At 45.0% G+C, this 15,664-nt stretch overlaps 1 protein-coding gene across 5 annotated transcripts in view; it reads left to right on the forward strand.

The window, feature by feature from the left end:
* Nucleotides 1–15,362, forward strand: part of Nhsl1 (NHS like 1) — a 234,890-nt gene extending 219,528 nt beyond the window's left edge. For 3 of the 5 annotated variants that reach the window (XM_047557101.1, XM_047557102.1, XM_047557105.1), the window contains exons 5-8: nucleotides 1,141–1,272; nucleotides 5,242–8,523; nucleotides 9,068–9,203; nucleotides 13,406–15,362. In XM_047557101.1, coding sequence (XP_047413057.1) covers nucleotides 1,141–1,272; nucleotides 5,242–8,523; nucleotides 9,068–9,203; nucleotides 13,406–14,141 — 4,286 coding nt within the window. In that variant the 3' untranslated portion in view covers nucleotides 14,142–15,362. The remainder of the gene's footprint in view (nucleotides 1–1,140; nucleotides 1,273–5,241; nucleotides 8,524–9,067; nucleotides 9,204–13,405) is intronic. The other 2 variants (XM_047557103.1, XM_047557104.1) reach the window with 1 other exon arrangement.
* Nucleotides 15,363–15,664: the final 302 nt, after the last annotated feature.

Genomic DNA, 15,664 nt, shown 5'->3' on the forward strand with positions numbered 1-15,664 from the left:
TTCAGGCTCTTCTCTCAATCCTGTTTTTCTCCATTCAGAACAAAGTTGCAAGAGTTTGCAAGTTTGCCAGCATTTGTTTAAGTCTGTTTTGAAATATGTTTTGATCATTCAGATCTTTTATTGTGTTTTGATTAGATGGTTTGCAATTTATTACTATCAAGACAGAAGTTATGTTGTCCATGGCATACCCATTATGAATGTGTGTCAGTATTGCTAAAAAGAGCGAATCTTTTTATACTTGTGCATAAGAATGATAGCAATATGTGGTTGTGTGTATATATATATTTTAAATCTCCTTTTGAGGAGAATAACCATGGAAAAGGTCAGTGCTGTAAACTGACAAGTAATTTAAAACAGACCAGTCAGTAACTGATACAGTTACAAATTCTATTACTTGATGGTTTCCCCTGTGTGCTAATTACACAAACTTATACTCTAGAAAGAAAGGAGTCCTGTGGATGTGGCATTCCTGGCTCGATTGTCTGAGTTAAGATTAACCTTCAACAGTGATCACAAAACAGAGAAGCAGTTCAGCTTTGACAACAACCGTGCTCCTGGGTCTCAGTACTTTATCATTATAAGGCTTTTCATTTTTCGTTACAGTTGTATCTCACACTGTAACATTCCCACAGCCTTTCCAAATCTTCAGCCTACTTGATTCAAGAAAAAGCTGTGACTCTTGATTATTTGTGTCATCACGCAAGAGGAGACATTATGTTGGTCTCTGCCGGGTGACCAAACGAATAAAGTATTCTTATTGCCATTACCACATAACATGCTGATGTGGAGAGTGATATTAGTGACCTGAGGAATCCAAAATGATTGATTTTTTTTTTAAATGACACAGAATCACTCTGGCAGTGTGCTACTAACAAACTCACATTTGCTACTCTGGCTCATTTGAAGATGAGATCAACGTGTGTCCTTTGGAAGGACACACACCCAGACATTGGAAGACAGCCTTATGATGACAATGTGCTTCCCCTCCTTTTTCGCCCTTCAGCATTCATCGTCATATGACTGGCTAACATCATTATTAATCCCTTCTTATCATTTTACAACAAGCTTCTGGAAGAAAGTGCATGGTGTCAGCTTGCTTGAAAATAACATTGCTTTGCTTGTTCTACTGCTCTGCATTAGGGGAGAATTTCGATCGCCAGGCCAGCCTTCGGCGGTCTCTAATTTACACAGACACTCTGGTAAGACGACCGAAGAAAGTCAAAAGGAGAAAGACTATTACAGGCGTCCCAGACAACATTCAGAAGGAGCTAGGTATGGCTCGTAGACTGCATTCCGTTACCCTCCTCGCCGCCGCTTGGCATTACTCAGCTAACCTCGTGTGGTTGCTTGTCAAATCCATATATTCTGACAGCCAGATTCTTTCCTGAAGAGGTGCCAGGTGCAACTCTTACCTCCCATGTAGATGATTTACTGCAGGGAAGAGCGTTTGTGCAAACTTCAGTGGGATGATAGAAATTGAGCTTGCCAAGGTCTCTAGGCACCTCGAACACTGATTTTTTCCATGATTGCACTGATGGTTCACTTAGATCTTAAGTTCTTATGAACCAAAGCTCTTTCTCAGACTTCACCTTCCGAGGGTGGGTTTCCCTACTTGCACTGACAGTACTGGTGGCATTTTTTCATGAGAGGCAGCAATCTGAGATGGATGGTAAATGTCAGTTTCTCAGAAAACAGTCGTTCATGTCAGGTACCGTCATTACTATCAGTGAAACACTTGGAGGGCTTTTTTATTCAGTGTGTTTCAACCTGTGATCAAACCAATGGGGACCAGTGGAGAGAGTCGTTGTTCACTGTTCGCTTACCTGGTGTGTTTGTGCTTGTCTTTTAATACCCTTTGGATAATTCTTTCATTCTCTTCTCTGTAACAACTTCCTCTCCCTGTCCTTTAACGGGGCTCTGCAGGAATGTCTGCAGGGGCAGTTTAGCCTAGCTCCTGGGTCAGGACTCCAGCACCGGACTGCTGCAGTTGGAATCCTGACTCCGCCACTCCCTCTCTGGGTACCCATAGGCAGGGCTTACGTCACCCCTGTGAATCTTATTTCCTCATCCCACAAATGGGGTGGTGATGTTACTAGGATCTACTTCATAGGGTTGGTTGAGGACTATGCAATGCCCTTGGTTCCTAGGATTACTATAAATATAGTAGCTGCTTTTGTTATTATGGAGAACATAACGCCTCCCATCTTGAAATTTGCCTCTTCCTCTTTCACCAACCTGTGGGTCATTTCCTCATAGCTCCTTTCCCTTACATTATATACCTTAATTTACTATTGAAGGTTTGTACTCTAGAAACTCAGAATCTTGGTTTCTGAAACTGCCTACTAGTCTTTTAGTCAAAATGAGCGTATCCTAACAATAATGATATCTCTAGTGCTCGGCTTCCAGTTACCCCCGTGCCTGCCTAAATGCCTGGCAGTGGAGAGGGCACACTCCTCTTTACCTGGCATTTTCTCTTCTACTGCCGTTTGTTCTACAGTTTCTGTGCTGTGCCTTCTAAAGTACAGCAACATTAGGACAAGAATAGCAAAGCTCCACCTCTGCCGTGGGTGGCTCCTGAGGCTCAGCTGATGCACAGGTGCCTGTCCTGTCCCCTAACAGCAAGGTTTGGTCCAGACAAAGGCAGGGCTGCAGCTGCTCCTGTCCTTCAGGCACCTTCTCTAAACGTGTGCCTTACTGTCACCTGTACTTTCTCCCTTTCAACACTTACCTGTGGGTCATTCTTTTAGACTCTTTTCTTCTTCTTGAGACAGCTAACAGATTTGAGAAACGGATCTGTACTGCTATGCTCAGCAGGTGTTTAATAGGCTTATTTCTTATGCTACTCGGGTAACATACTTTAGCTGGTCGTTTTAGGAGCTGTACCTTAACCCAAAGGAGTGACTTTAAGGACAGGCAGTTAGGCCTTTTGTAAGATAACAAGGTTGATATTTTGAGGTAAGCTGCATTTTAAGTGGATTTGCATTTGGAATAAGTAGGTGCTGGATGACTTTGTGTAAAAAGTGGAAGAACAGTTTCTCCCAGATAATTATGTACATGCACTTAAGTACTCCGTGACATACGTACCATGGCTAGGACATGTAATATGAAGACTAGAACCTGAGAGTTTCAAACCTTATCATTTTTATTATTGAACTAACAGTGTGAGCCAATAACTCAGTTGCTGCTTGGATCTTACTGAAGTGACCTGTCCAGCTAGGGAGATCTTAGTTTCTATAATTTTAATATTTTTTAAATTCATCGATTTGGGTCCCTGAAACCTATGTTCACTTCTCTTTTGCAAGTAACATGGAACCATCCCTAATGCTAGAGGAAAGAAAATAGCTTTCCCCACATCATCTGTGTTGTGACTGTTGCCAGACATGAGATAGTGTCAATCCACAGCCAATGGCATGGCCCGGATGACAGCTGGAGGCCCCTGAGACAACTGTATCTAAGGAAGAGCTAGTCTTTTAAAAAATAGACAATTAGTGACTCTGATTTTTAATACATAAATCAGTTGAAGGACTGGTAGGTGGAATGAGGGAAAGTAACATTTGAATAGAGTTCAATTAAGCAAAAATACTGGTTCATATCTTTTCCCCATCCTTTTGAGACCTCTAGTTTACCTTGCTATGTCTCCCAGTATTGTACTTACAAGGACTCTGGTTTGGAAGTTTGAACTACTTACCTAATGATTATCAAAAACAGACACTTTATAGTTTCTTTTACATTGATCTTCCTTTAGATAGAAAAGACCAGAAAGTGTGGCTGAATCAAACTAGACACACACACACACACCAAAGATTCTCTGAAGGAAAAGTGTTCATTAGGAAAGACACACCTTGTCTACGCCACACTGCCCAGATTGCCAGGAGTTGGATTTTAAATATATAATAATAAATTACCTTTCAAGGGTGCTTCCTTGAATTACAGTGATTTATTGTGCTTAGAAATAGGCATTTTTTACTTCAAAATCCATAAATACTGGACTCTGGAGACTAGCCAGCATACAGCACTTTAAAAATCCAAGTGTGATCTTGAATGTTTACTTCCAAAAGCTCATCTGAGGTCCAATTTGTTGCCTTCCATTTAAATGAATTGGACAAAATTTTGAATTTTTTTCTTGAATCTTTACACAGAAATCGATCTGAACATCATGTTATAAGGTTTGATCTTCTAGAATCAGATAGGATTATTTTGTTGGTGTATAATTAGGTTTGCCTACTATCCCCACACATAATTCTTACTGAATGAAGACAAACAACATAGAACCATGGTTTTGCTACTTTTTTTTTTTTTTTTTTTTTTGGGTTTTGCTACTATTTTTAAAGATTTAATTTGTTCTAAGAATTGATTTCATTTTCTCAGTACACTTCGAGTAAGTTCTTGGCTTCACGATTTTTTTCTTTTTAAGCCCTGTTCTTTTCTGGGTGGCTTGACATCTGTGTATCTACACTGAACAATTTTTCATGTCCGCTTCCTTCTCTTTTTGCATGATTCTTTCCTTATTTTTAACATACTACTCTGTTTGGTTGTGAGACTCCAAGAAATGAATAATCCTAATTTGAGGAAATGTTCATTGGATCAGTTCCTGCTGCTCTCTCTGCACCAAAACACAACAGATTGCTATTGAATTTTGAATGTCACCAACAGACAGATGATAATGGCTTAAGATGGATAATGAAATGTTTGAAACGCAGATGGGCCTGTACATCAATTTTCTTTTTCTTAGGATTTCCTTCTGACATAAAGCATCAGATGTAATTAACACAATTTTATACCAATATCCCTCATAAGTGGTATTTCTGTGGCCCTATAGTTCCACTAGTGCGCTTATGTATTTTGGGGAAAGAGGGTCACAAGTGGGTAGTGCTGGGTCACTGCTGGGCAGTCCCCTGGTATGTGGGAAAGGGTGTATTGAAGTCTTTACTGGAATTTGGTTATTTGAAAAGTAAAGACTCCACAGAGCACCCGGCAGCCTTGGTCTCCAAGGACGTGTCTGAGAATTCCACCTGCAGTGCTTAAATGTAGGGGGAGGACTTAAAGTACAAATTAAGGAGAAAATGCATGAAATTGATAATAAGGTTTTTATTTTAGGAGACATCAGGAACTATGTAAATTCAGTTAGGTACCTACAGGAGAAAAAAAAAAAAAAAACTAAATCAAGGGTGCTTAGGGTCCAGGTGACAACCTGTGGATTCCTATTTTTGGGTAATGAGCCTCTCTCTGCTTTCTCTCCAGCATCAGGCACTGGCCAAGACGATGTTGGTGGCCACTCTGTGTACACCCCAGACCACTACTCCACGCTAGGAAGACTGGATAGCTGCCGGTCTGCTGGGCTGCGCTCAGAAACCAGGGACTCCAGCTGTCAGACTGAGGACATGAAAGTTGTACCTCCTTCCATGAGAAGAATCAGGGCATACAAGGGTCTCGGCATTGCCGCCCAGATGAGCCACTTCTCGGGCTCCTCAGGCAACATGTCTGTGCTGAGCGACTCGGCCGGTATTGTGGGCCCTTCCCGTCTCAACAACGATGCTGGCTTCCATAGTCTTCCGCGTTCCGCAGCTAGAGTGAACGCTCACTCCCTGGAGGCAAGGCTGGGTGCCCCGGGCCCTACAGAAGACACGGAGGGCACTTTCCTCCACCAGAGGGCTCACTCACAAGGAGATGAACACTTAGGACCCTTAGGAGGTGCCTCTAGGACTGGGCCACTTTTGAGGCCCAAATCCCAGGAACTAAGGCACTTTGAGAGTGAAAACATAACCAGCCCAGCGTGTGTGGTCTCTCCTCACGCCACCTACTCAACCAGTATCATCCCAAATGCCACACTTCTGTCCTCTTCAGAGGTCATTGTCATTCACACTGCTCAGAGTGCAGGGCAGCTGGACAGTAAAATGACCAGTTCATCCTCATACTCCAAGATAAAAGCCAGAGACCACCTCATCCCCAGACACACTGTGAAAGAGGATCATCAGGCCCCCAGTCATCACTGGGGTGAGGGACAGTCTTCCATGGCCTTAGATAATCATTCCCCAGGTGCTACTACACTGTTGTCCCTCTGTGACTCAGAGGTTTCACTAAATGCCCCAGCAGATAGAGAGAATGGGTCCCAAGCCATGTCCTATAATTATAGAAACAGCCTGAGCTTCCCAGGCCACCCCCAGGATGTGGATGGGAAGAGCGAATCTAGTTATTCCGGGGATAGAGGGCCCAGCAGCTCAGAGCCTTGGGAATACAAAACCTCTGACAACGGGCGGGCATCTCCGCTGAAGCCACATCTGGCCACTCCTGGTTACTCCACCCCCACCAGTAACATGAGCAGCTGCAGTTTGGACCAAACATCTATCAGAGAGGATGCCAGGTCCTTGTATTCAGAGGATCACGATGGCTACTACACAGCTATACACGGCGACTCTGGCCGGGGGTCTGGAAATCTGTGCAGTAGCAGCGATGGCTTTGGGAATCCCAGGCACAGCGTAGTCAATGTTTTCGATGGAAAGTCTCAGAAAAGCCAAGGGGAGCGGCCACCGTACCATGATAAAACATTTTCCAGAAACATCTCTTTGAAGAAAGCGAAGAAACCTCCCCTGCCACCCTCCCGGACAGACTCTCTCCGCAGGATTCCCAAGAAGAACGGCCAGTCGAACGGGCAGGTGCTGAACGAGAGCCTCATCGCCACGCTTCAGCACTCGCTGCAGCTGAGCCTGCCAGGCAAGAGCAGCAGTTCGCCCTCCCAGAGCCCCTGCAGTGACTTCGAGGAGCCCTGGCTGCCCCGTTCCCGGAGCCAGAGCACCATCAGCGCCAGCAGCAGCATGACCTCCGCCACCACCCCCAACGTCTACTCCCTGTGCGGGGTCACCCCCTCGCAGAGCGACACGAGCAGTGTCAAGTCAGAGTATACTGACCCTTGGGGCTACTACATCGACTACACAGGCATGCAGGAGGACCCCGGGAACCCAGCAGGGGCCTGTCCAGCCAGTAGTGGGGCACCCACTGGTAATGGGCCAGTCCGCCACGTCCAAGAGGGGTCCAGGACCACGATGCCCCAAGTGCCTGGTGGTCCAGTCAAACCAAAGATCACATCACCAGAGAAGTCACAGAGAGTCACCTCTCCATCCAGTGGGTATTCCAGCCAGTCAAATACCCCCACAGCACTCACCCCTGTGCCTGTGTTTTTAAAATCAATGTCACCAGCAAATGGGAAAGGGAAGGCCAAGCCCAAGGTACCAGAAAGGAAATCCTCACTGATCTCTTCTGTGTCCGTGTCCTCATCGTCCACTTCTCTCTCCTCTAATACTTCTACCGAGGGAAGTGGCACCATGAAGAAGTCGGATTCAGCAGGGGCCTCGGCCCTTGCTTCTCCTCCTCCTCTTCCTCCGCTTCCAGCTCCCTATCCTGCTGACAAGTCCCCTGTTCTTCCTCCCCCTCCTCCTTCAGCGGATGGCTCCCTGGGCTCTCCTCTGCCTCACTCTCCCGTGTTCCCCCCGCCACCCCCAGAGGCTCTTGCCCCCTTCAGCTGCCCGCCTGACGGGTGCCTCCCCGCTCCCCCAGTAGTACTCAGCCCCTCTCCTCCAGATTCACTGACTGCCGCGCCATTGCCTCCACCTTACTTGCCCTCCCCAGAGCCCCCCCCTCCTCCACCACTTGACCCCAAATTCATGAGAGACACCAGGCCTCCTTCCACAAGCTCCGACCAGCCGGGGCCCTCCCGGGAGTTCTTCCGGCGGCCTTCAAACAAGGAGGAGAACAGCAGGCCACCGCTGCCCCTGATCACCACGGAGGCGCTGCAGATGGTGCAGTTGAGGCCCGTGAGAAAGAACTCGGGTGCCGAGGTAACTCTGTTGTCTGAACCAGCAGCTCAGGAACAACGAACTCCAACTGCTCCACAGTATCACTTAAAGCCATCTGCTTTCCTGAAATCCCGAAATAGCATAAATGAAATGGAGAGTGAAAGCCAGCCTGCCTCTGTGACAAGCTCGCTTCCACCGCCTGCCAAGAGCCCAAGTCAGGGTGACCATGACAGTGCAGCAGAGCTTGGCAGCCCTCTGAGCCTTAGCCATGGAGCTCCAGGTCCCGGGCTGGGCGCTGGGAAAGCAGAGGTTCAGCCTGGCCCCAGCACTGCCCCTCTCCCAGACTCTTCACCCAGCAGGAAGCCACCTCCCATCTCCAAGAAGCCCAAACTGTTCTTGGTGGTGCCACCTCCACAGAGAGATTTCGCGGCAGAACCCTCGGAGAACAGGAGGGAAGTCTTCCGAAACCCCAGCCGGGCAGAGGAGGTGTCTGTGCACAGCAGAGAGGCAAAAGAGAGTTCTGCAGCCCGAGCTGGTTCTCATGCCACCGACCCCGGCAGCACAGTTCTGGAGGGAGGAGCTGCAGGATCCCTGTACCCCGGCAGAGTGGAAGCCAATGTCCCCATGGTACAGCCTGATGCCTTACCAGCCCCCACGCAGGAAGAGCCAGCCGTGAACAGTGAGGATGGTGGGGGCAATGCGGAGAGCTGCCTGTCTGAACAGGAGGGAGAAGGTAAGTCTGACTTCTCTTGCTGTGCACCTCTGATGATCTATCTGCAGCTGAGCCAAATAGGACTACTGAATGCACTCATGTGGAACCCGGGTAGACCAGATAAGATTTATGGTAAAGCCAGCAGTCGGTGGGTTTCTTAGACATTAAATTACCAACTTTGCATTTTATAAAATATTTTAAAAATCCAGATCTAACGCAAGAGTTTATAGAATGGCAGAAAATAGGGAGGTGGGGGTGGTCTGCAGCAGGCTGGGTACGAAATAGCAATGAGTAATCTCCTTTCTGAAGAGCTGCAAAGAAATGTTCTAACAAAATTTAAGAGCAATTCAGTACAAGTTCTGTAACAGAAAAGAATGAGCTCTGGCTGTCAGGCGAGTGTCATTTCCCCCATCTTTGTAAAAATCACAAACTGTAGAGCCCGCTGCATCCCCTGTGGTTCGCAAATTGTCAGGAGTGGCAGGGAAGCAGCATATTTCAGAGCTTGGCGAAGGACTGAAATTCTAGTCACTGTGCATCTTGTGTCGCCTGCGTGTGTGCTTCTCAGCTGGGGCGCTGGAGACCAATGCTGCCGGCTGCTCCTCAGAAGCCTGCGACTTCCTCCTTAAGGGGGATGGGAATGATGAGGTGATGACCCCCACCAGACCCAGGACCACCGAAGACCTTTTCGCAGCTATTCACAGGTACCAAAACTCCTTCCCCATCCCTTAATTCTCTTTATAATTCCTTCTTTCCAGATGGTTCCTCTACTTTTTCTTGAGGTTTCTCCTGCCGTCCAGTCCCAGCTCATTAACTTTATCATTGATTTTTTAGTGCATTTCTTTCTGCGCCTTTATTTCCTCTGACTCCAATTTCTGTTTTACTCTGTTCACTGATTTTTACAGTGACATTGGGAACAGAGTTTTAATGTGATGATTTCTGATAGACACTGCTCATGTGCCAAGAGAGGCAATGTGTCAGTCATATGACAGAATATTTATAAGAATCAGATTAGAGCAGCTGGTGATCCAGTCCAGGTGAGAAATACTATAGCACTGGGCTTAGGATGCACAGACTAACTCTACAGAGCTCCCTTCTTAAGGGTGTTTTAGTTTATTATTTTTTCCCATTTTACAGAAAAACCATAATCTTATGGTTCAATTTCTTTGGTTCCTTAAATGTTTCAGTAAGGTATATCGCTTTTTAAGCAGGAGCAAAGAGAATTAAACTTGCTCGATACTATAGGCCACTAGTGCCATCTACTGGCATCACAAATTATTGAGTTAAAAAAAAGTATAGGTCAATTTTTCAAAATAAACTTCCTGAACTGTTAGTTTTTATATATGGTCACCTTTAAGAGTGAATGTGATTGAGCACGAACGTTTCATTTATTGCATAGCTTTTCCGGTTATAAACAGCCGAGTGGTCCCATAATAGTGTCATTATAGAAATTGATAAGATTATCCATGTGCAAGTATTTTGAACCATAATGATACATAAAGCTTTTGCTTCCTTCTAGACTTCTTTATCACAGCTTTTCATATTTTTCCGATAACCATTATGAATACCTTTATGCTGCCAAGACATTTTTCCCCCCTGATCCAAGGTCTTTTTTTTTTCCTCCTGATCCAAGGTCTTTTTTTTTTCCTCCTGAAACAAAACATCCATAAAATCATTTGATTCTCTGCATAAACAACCATGTCAGCACTGTCCCTAAATTCTTGGAATTTAACTGAAAAAACTGTTGCATGAGCTGGAAAGAATGGTGCTGTCCCTATCTGGAACTCCTTATTCACATATAAACATCTAACTTGTGAAGGAAACCAAGCTGGCAAATTGAGGAATTCATGAAGAATTATATATTCTTTGCTTCTCAGCCCAAATATTGGTGTAATAGACCCTAAAGACTGCCCCCTGCAACATTCTCCAACTGGTGGCTTGATCTCATTAGAAATGAAAAAGTAGCTAGTTACCCAACTACTTCTCAAAACAGGGAAATGAAAAACGTCGCATCTTTTTAAGCCAAATTTAGTGGCATTTCTAGGAGTTTACACAGCTGTTTCTAACTTTAACCATGCTAGACACATAATAAGTACTCAATAAATATTTTCTGAATTAAATGAGACCAATTGGAATTTAACTGTCAGGAAATTCTTCCAAGACTCAAAGTCTTTCATTTAGTATGGAATGCATTGAGTTGCTAAATATATAGTAATATATATTTATAATAGCAAGCCCCAAATATGTGTGTTGCCTGGTTGCTCTGTGTACTAAATACTTAGTCTGAAGGAAACCCAACTGTTGTGGAGCCAAACGACTGCATGCTTTTCCTAAAAATATGCCAAAGGTCTCTTCTGTATTTTATTTTGGCAACCTTCAGAAGGAACTGAAAATTTTGTGGTTTCTCTTACTAGACAGTTACATCTACTACAGATGTAGAAATTGGCCAGTCTGTATCACTCCCTGTACACATGAGAGAAGTCCAAGTGGCCTTAGGAATGGATTGCGAAGAGAAAGCAAGGATGCAGGCTGGTTTCTGTTGTAGTACTGATACCGTATTAGCAGATGTTATCTGAAGTCTGTGACATTTAGGACTTTTTTTTTTTTTTCATGTCCTTCAGCACCTAAATTCATAATTTAAAATAAAGGCTATCTAAATGGAAACACAGCTTTCAAATGTTATAATGCAAATTAATTCACTTCAGATTTAAAGCCAGATGGAAAGTGTTGAATGCCAGTCGAGGTGTGAAGTTTTTATATTTATTGAAGTAATTAGTTTTTAAGACAGTGTTAACTGTTTGAGTGCTTCTTATAGACATCTTTAGAAATTCATACCTACCTAGGTATGCATAAGTGTTTATATGCAAATAATTTGTTTGTTCAAATTGAATTCTCTCTTTAAGGGGCAGCTGCTTTTGAGGACCAACAATACTTTGCTAAAATCCCATCTTTTTAAATTCTAAATCTATAGTTAAGGGCCATATCTTTCATCAGTTATAGTCGTGGCTTATTTTATGTACCTTAGGACACCTTCACTGTCTAAAAACCAAACAGAAATTACACCACAGGCCAATCAATACCTAAAGGACTGAGATGAGCAAAGCTGCTTCGGGGACAAGCAGTGTTGGTTGTGGGGCCATGTGCTATAAGTGGGACGAGACTCCTTAAAGTCCCAGCTGTCCTAAGCAGCTCTGAGCCTTCACCCTCTCGACCACATTACCTTCTCTACAACCTAAAGTGGTTGGACTAGGCGACATCTACAGTTGGAGATGTGCATATTTCTGTGCTGTCATGGGTTATTAACTTAGACTAGGGCCCTGTATTGAACCAAGATACCATAGGCCACATTCTGCTGTCCCATGCCCCATCAGCTCTGGCCACCCTCATACCCTGTCTTGAGTATCACTTCCTGCCCTCTACTTTGGTGGCTTCTTTTCAGCTCAAAGTATGAGACAATCCTTAGAACATCAATGTGTGCAGTGTAGCCATTAGGGGCCAGCCTCCCCGCTGCCTTACTGTGTAGACCCTGTAAAAACTAAAGCCTGACCTGGTGGCAAGAAAGAAGAACTCATTTTCTTATGTGGCACTCAAAGCTTTGTTAAGCATCTCCTCTCTGCCTGACACTTACGGCTGTTGCAGCATTCATCTTTATTAAGAAAAAAATGAGCTATACACTATTAGTTCCTCTTTTCAGATAGATAACAAAATAGAAAATATATCTTGCCCAAGGTCACACAAGGAAATCTTTAGTGGTGAGATTCAACCTAGGATATGTGACTCCAGAGGTTCTTAACCTCATCTCACCCAGCAAACATCTCCATTTTACAGGGACTGAGGTGCAGTAGAAATGGGTACCTTATCCTAGCTCACAAGCTAGAAGTTGGGAGTGCTTTGATTCACCTCTTAATCTGTGCATGCCATTACCATACTCTCAAATTTTACCTGCTACCTGGGCTAGAATTTATTAGCAGGAGAAAAGAAATGCCCACGTCTTTATTTTATTAACTGTGTCACGACTCCTTACAGCAAGTCCACCCACAGTTAGCTGAGAGACATCACACGCTGAGTAACTAACTGAGGAACCAGCAAGGGGCACTTGGCCCATCTGCCAGATTCTCTTTCCCAGCACTGCAGTGCATGTTGAATGGGAGGTTCTTAAGAGACCCAGGGCAAGAAATTCCCACAGAAAACCTTTTACTTCCTGTGATCAGTCTCTTCTCTTTCACACATCACCCCACCCCTCATATTTTCAGATCTGATCAGTATGAGGTTTTCTAAAGTCAGTCCTGAAGCAATCTCTGGCACAGTTGGCTCATTCTTGTTTTCTGGAAAACTGGATTTCTAGAGGTTGACATATGGTCCTGTAAGAGCGGAGGAAAATTGGTTTTGTATCAAACTCTAGAATGACAGAAAATGTAAAGTTGTAGAATTGTTCTAGAACGTGGGTCATGTCTTAGTATAGGGGATATTCTGGGGGCCACTCATCTGTTAGACCTGTTCAAGCACAAGCACTGGCCAGACAAGCAAGAGTAGAAAGGAGGGTCAGCAGGAGAAGTTCACTTGGGATCAGCCCAGTCTAGGGATGTTCACTGAAAAGTGGCAATTAATGAAAATCAGGAATGACCCTATGTGGTGTCTCTTTCCCCCAAGAGTGGAGAGTGACGGACTTACCAGTTGAGGATTATCGTGGGTGATTATGGACTCATAGGAATGCAGCCAACTGGTTTTTCTTTTCCCCAGGGTATTAAAGTTTCCCATAGTTACAGTAAGTTTTTCTTCTCTTCTTTTTTTTTTTTTTTTTTAAGTAAATTGAAGTAGTTGATAACCTGAACGTGTGCAAAGAGCAGCAGAGTGACTGGCAGAGATACCGAGAAATAACCTTTATCTCAATGTTATCAAATCACAGATCCAAAAGGAAAGTCCTTGGCCGTAAAGATTCGGAGGACGATCACTCCCGAAACCATTCTCCCTCCCCGCCAGTGACACCCACGGGCGCCACCCCCAGCTTGGCCTCTCCAAAGCAGGTGGGGTCGATCCAGAGAAGCGTGCGGAAGAGCAGCACCAGCAGCGACAACTTCAAAGCTCTGCTGCTGAAAAAGGGGAGTCGCTCAGACACCAGCGCCCGCATGTCGGCAGCCGAGATGCTCAAGAACACAGACCCGCGGTTCCAGAGGTCCAGGTCCGAGCCTTCGCCGGACACCCCCGAGAGCCCGTCAAGCTGCTCCCCCAGCAAGAACAGAAGGGCCCAGGAGGAGTGGGCCAAGAACGAAGGCTTGATGCCGCGGAGCCTGCCCTTTTCCGGGCCCAGGTACGGCCGCAGCCGCACGCCCCCGTCGGCGGCCAGCAGCAGGTACGGCGTGCGGAACCGCATCCAGAGCAGCCCCATGACTGTCATCTCCGAGGGGGAGGGGGAGCCGGTGGAGCCTGCAGACCCCAGGGCTCACCGGGCTCTGGACGGCACGAAGGGGTGTTCCCTGGACGGAATGGCCGGCGAAGAGATGGACGAGGGCAGCCTGCTGTGTGACGAAGGGCCTGTCACCTCCCCGCAGGCTCAGGCTCCTGGGCGCATCAACGGGGCAGCCAGGACAGGGGACAGGGATCCCCCAGAGCAAAGTGGAGGCGCTAGTAGGGAGGAGAGTTAGGACCAGATGGGGCGCCCCCAGGTGACGAGGAGATGCGCAGTGCACCGCTGTAGGGAGCCTAAGGGCCCTTCCCTGCTTGCCCGCTTTCCCACTAGGCATCGGTGCTGTGGGCCCCAAGGCTGCGGGTCCCTTAGGAGTCACTTGCCACTTGCTGTGTGGCTTCAAAATAAGTAGAAGCTTAAACTTCTGAAAATGCTTCCTGGGGAAGATTTTTTTTTTTTTTTTTCTCAAAAATGCTGGGGGAGTGTGTGTGCATTTTGAACACTTCAAAAACAAATACACACACACTCAGTACTGTACAGAAATAGAAAGTAAGTCAGAGTTAATAGCTAGAGTAATGGAGTCTTCTGGACGAGGTGGTAACTGCTTTCAAAGCATTATTCTTTGGGAAATGAGTGAGTTCCCCAAGAAGGGAGAAGTCATTACTTCTAAGAAAGAGGTGGTAGTCCATTGGTTCTTAATGCAGAACGAGTGGATGTTCATGCTCACGTGGGGAGGCAGGGCTAGCCAGAAACTGGTAAAGGCTAAGCAACTAACTGGTTCAGGTACTTTTCTCTGGGGTTGAAAAAGACTTTGTTTCTTTTTTGTAAAAATAGTAAACACATGGAAGTGGCAAGCTGTAACCTGGTGCCTGCTGCTATGCAGCCACATACACACAACTTTTAGAGCCTGAGGTTTAGAAGCGTGGGCAGTGGTTAAGTGAATTCCCTCCTTGAGTAGCAGCCCAAGTCCTTGGAGAACTGAAGTGATAGTGGAGACTACAGAGGGAGGAAGAGAAAGAGAGAAGTGAGGGTAGAGAGGAGGAAGTGATACACTGATGGAATCTGTTTCCTGCTTATTAAATAAAATTATTTTTCAGAATTAAAGTTGAAAACTTGCACTACAGAACTGTGGGTGAAGCCGGTCCTTTTACAAGAGTTTTGTAACCAGAGTTTAAACTTCTATTTGGCCATTTCTATCACTTGAAATGTCAACATTTGCTAACTTTTGGATATCCTTTTGGTTACACCAAAGAAAAAAATTATTGCTATTTTTTCCTTGAAAGCCTGCAGCATTATATCCTAATTTAGAAAGGTTTACCAAAATCTATTATATATTATCTTACTTTGAAGAAAATGCTGGATAGCTCTTGTTAGTCAAATAAACTGATAAAAATTGGTAGGAATTGGCTATTAATTAGCCCTGGGAAATGAGTTTTTAGATTAAAAAGATTTTTTTGCATCATTTGGTTTGTGTGTTTTTATATGTGTTTATAAATAATTGAGTTGCTAACTGCCTTCTAATTTTCTCCAATCAGAATCCAACACTTTTAGACATGGGAGAAAGGTGTATGAAGTATTTATTTTAATGTAATGTTCTCGAAACTCTCCCCCCTTCCCAACTTCCACGTACTTAGAATACAACAGTTTTGTCTTCATTACAAGGATCTAGGATGATTATACTGAGATTCTTGTTCTAAATCCAGTGTAGCTGTCAATTTTCATCTTTTTCATTTTTTATTGTTTTTTTAGTGTGAAAATATC

Source organism: Sciurus carolinensis, chromosome 7 (assembly GCF_902686445.1).
Source record: "Sciurus carolinensis chromosome 7, mSciCar1.2, whole genome shotgun sequence".
NCBI lineage: Eukaryota > Metazoa > Chordata > Mammalia > Rodentia > Sciuridae > Sciurus > Sciurus carolinensis.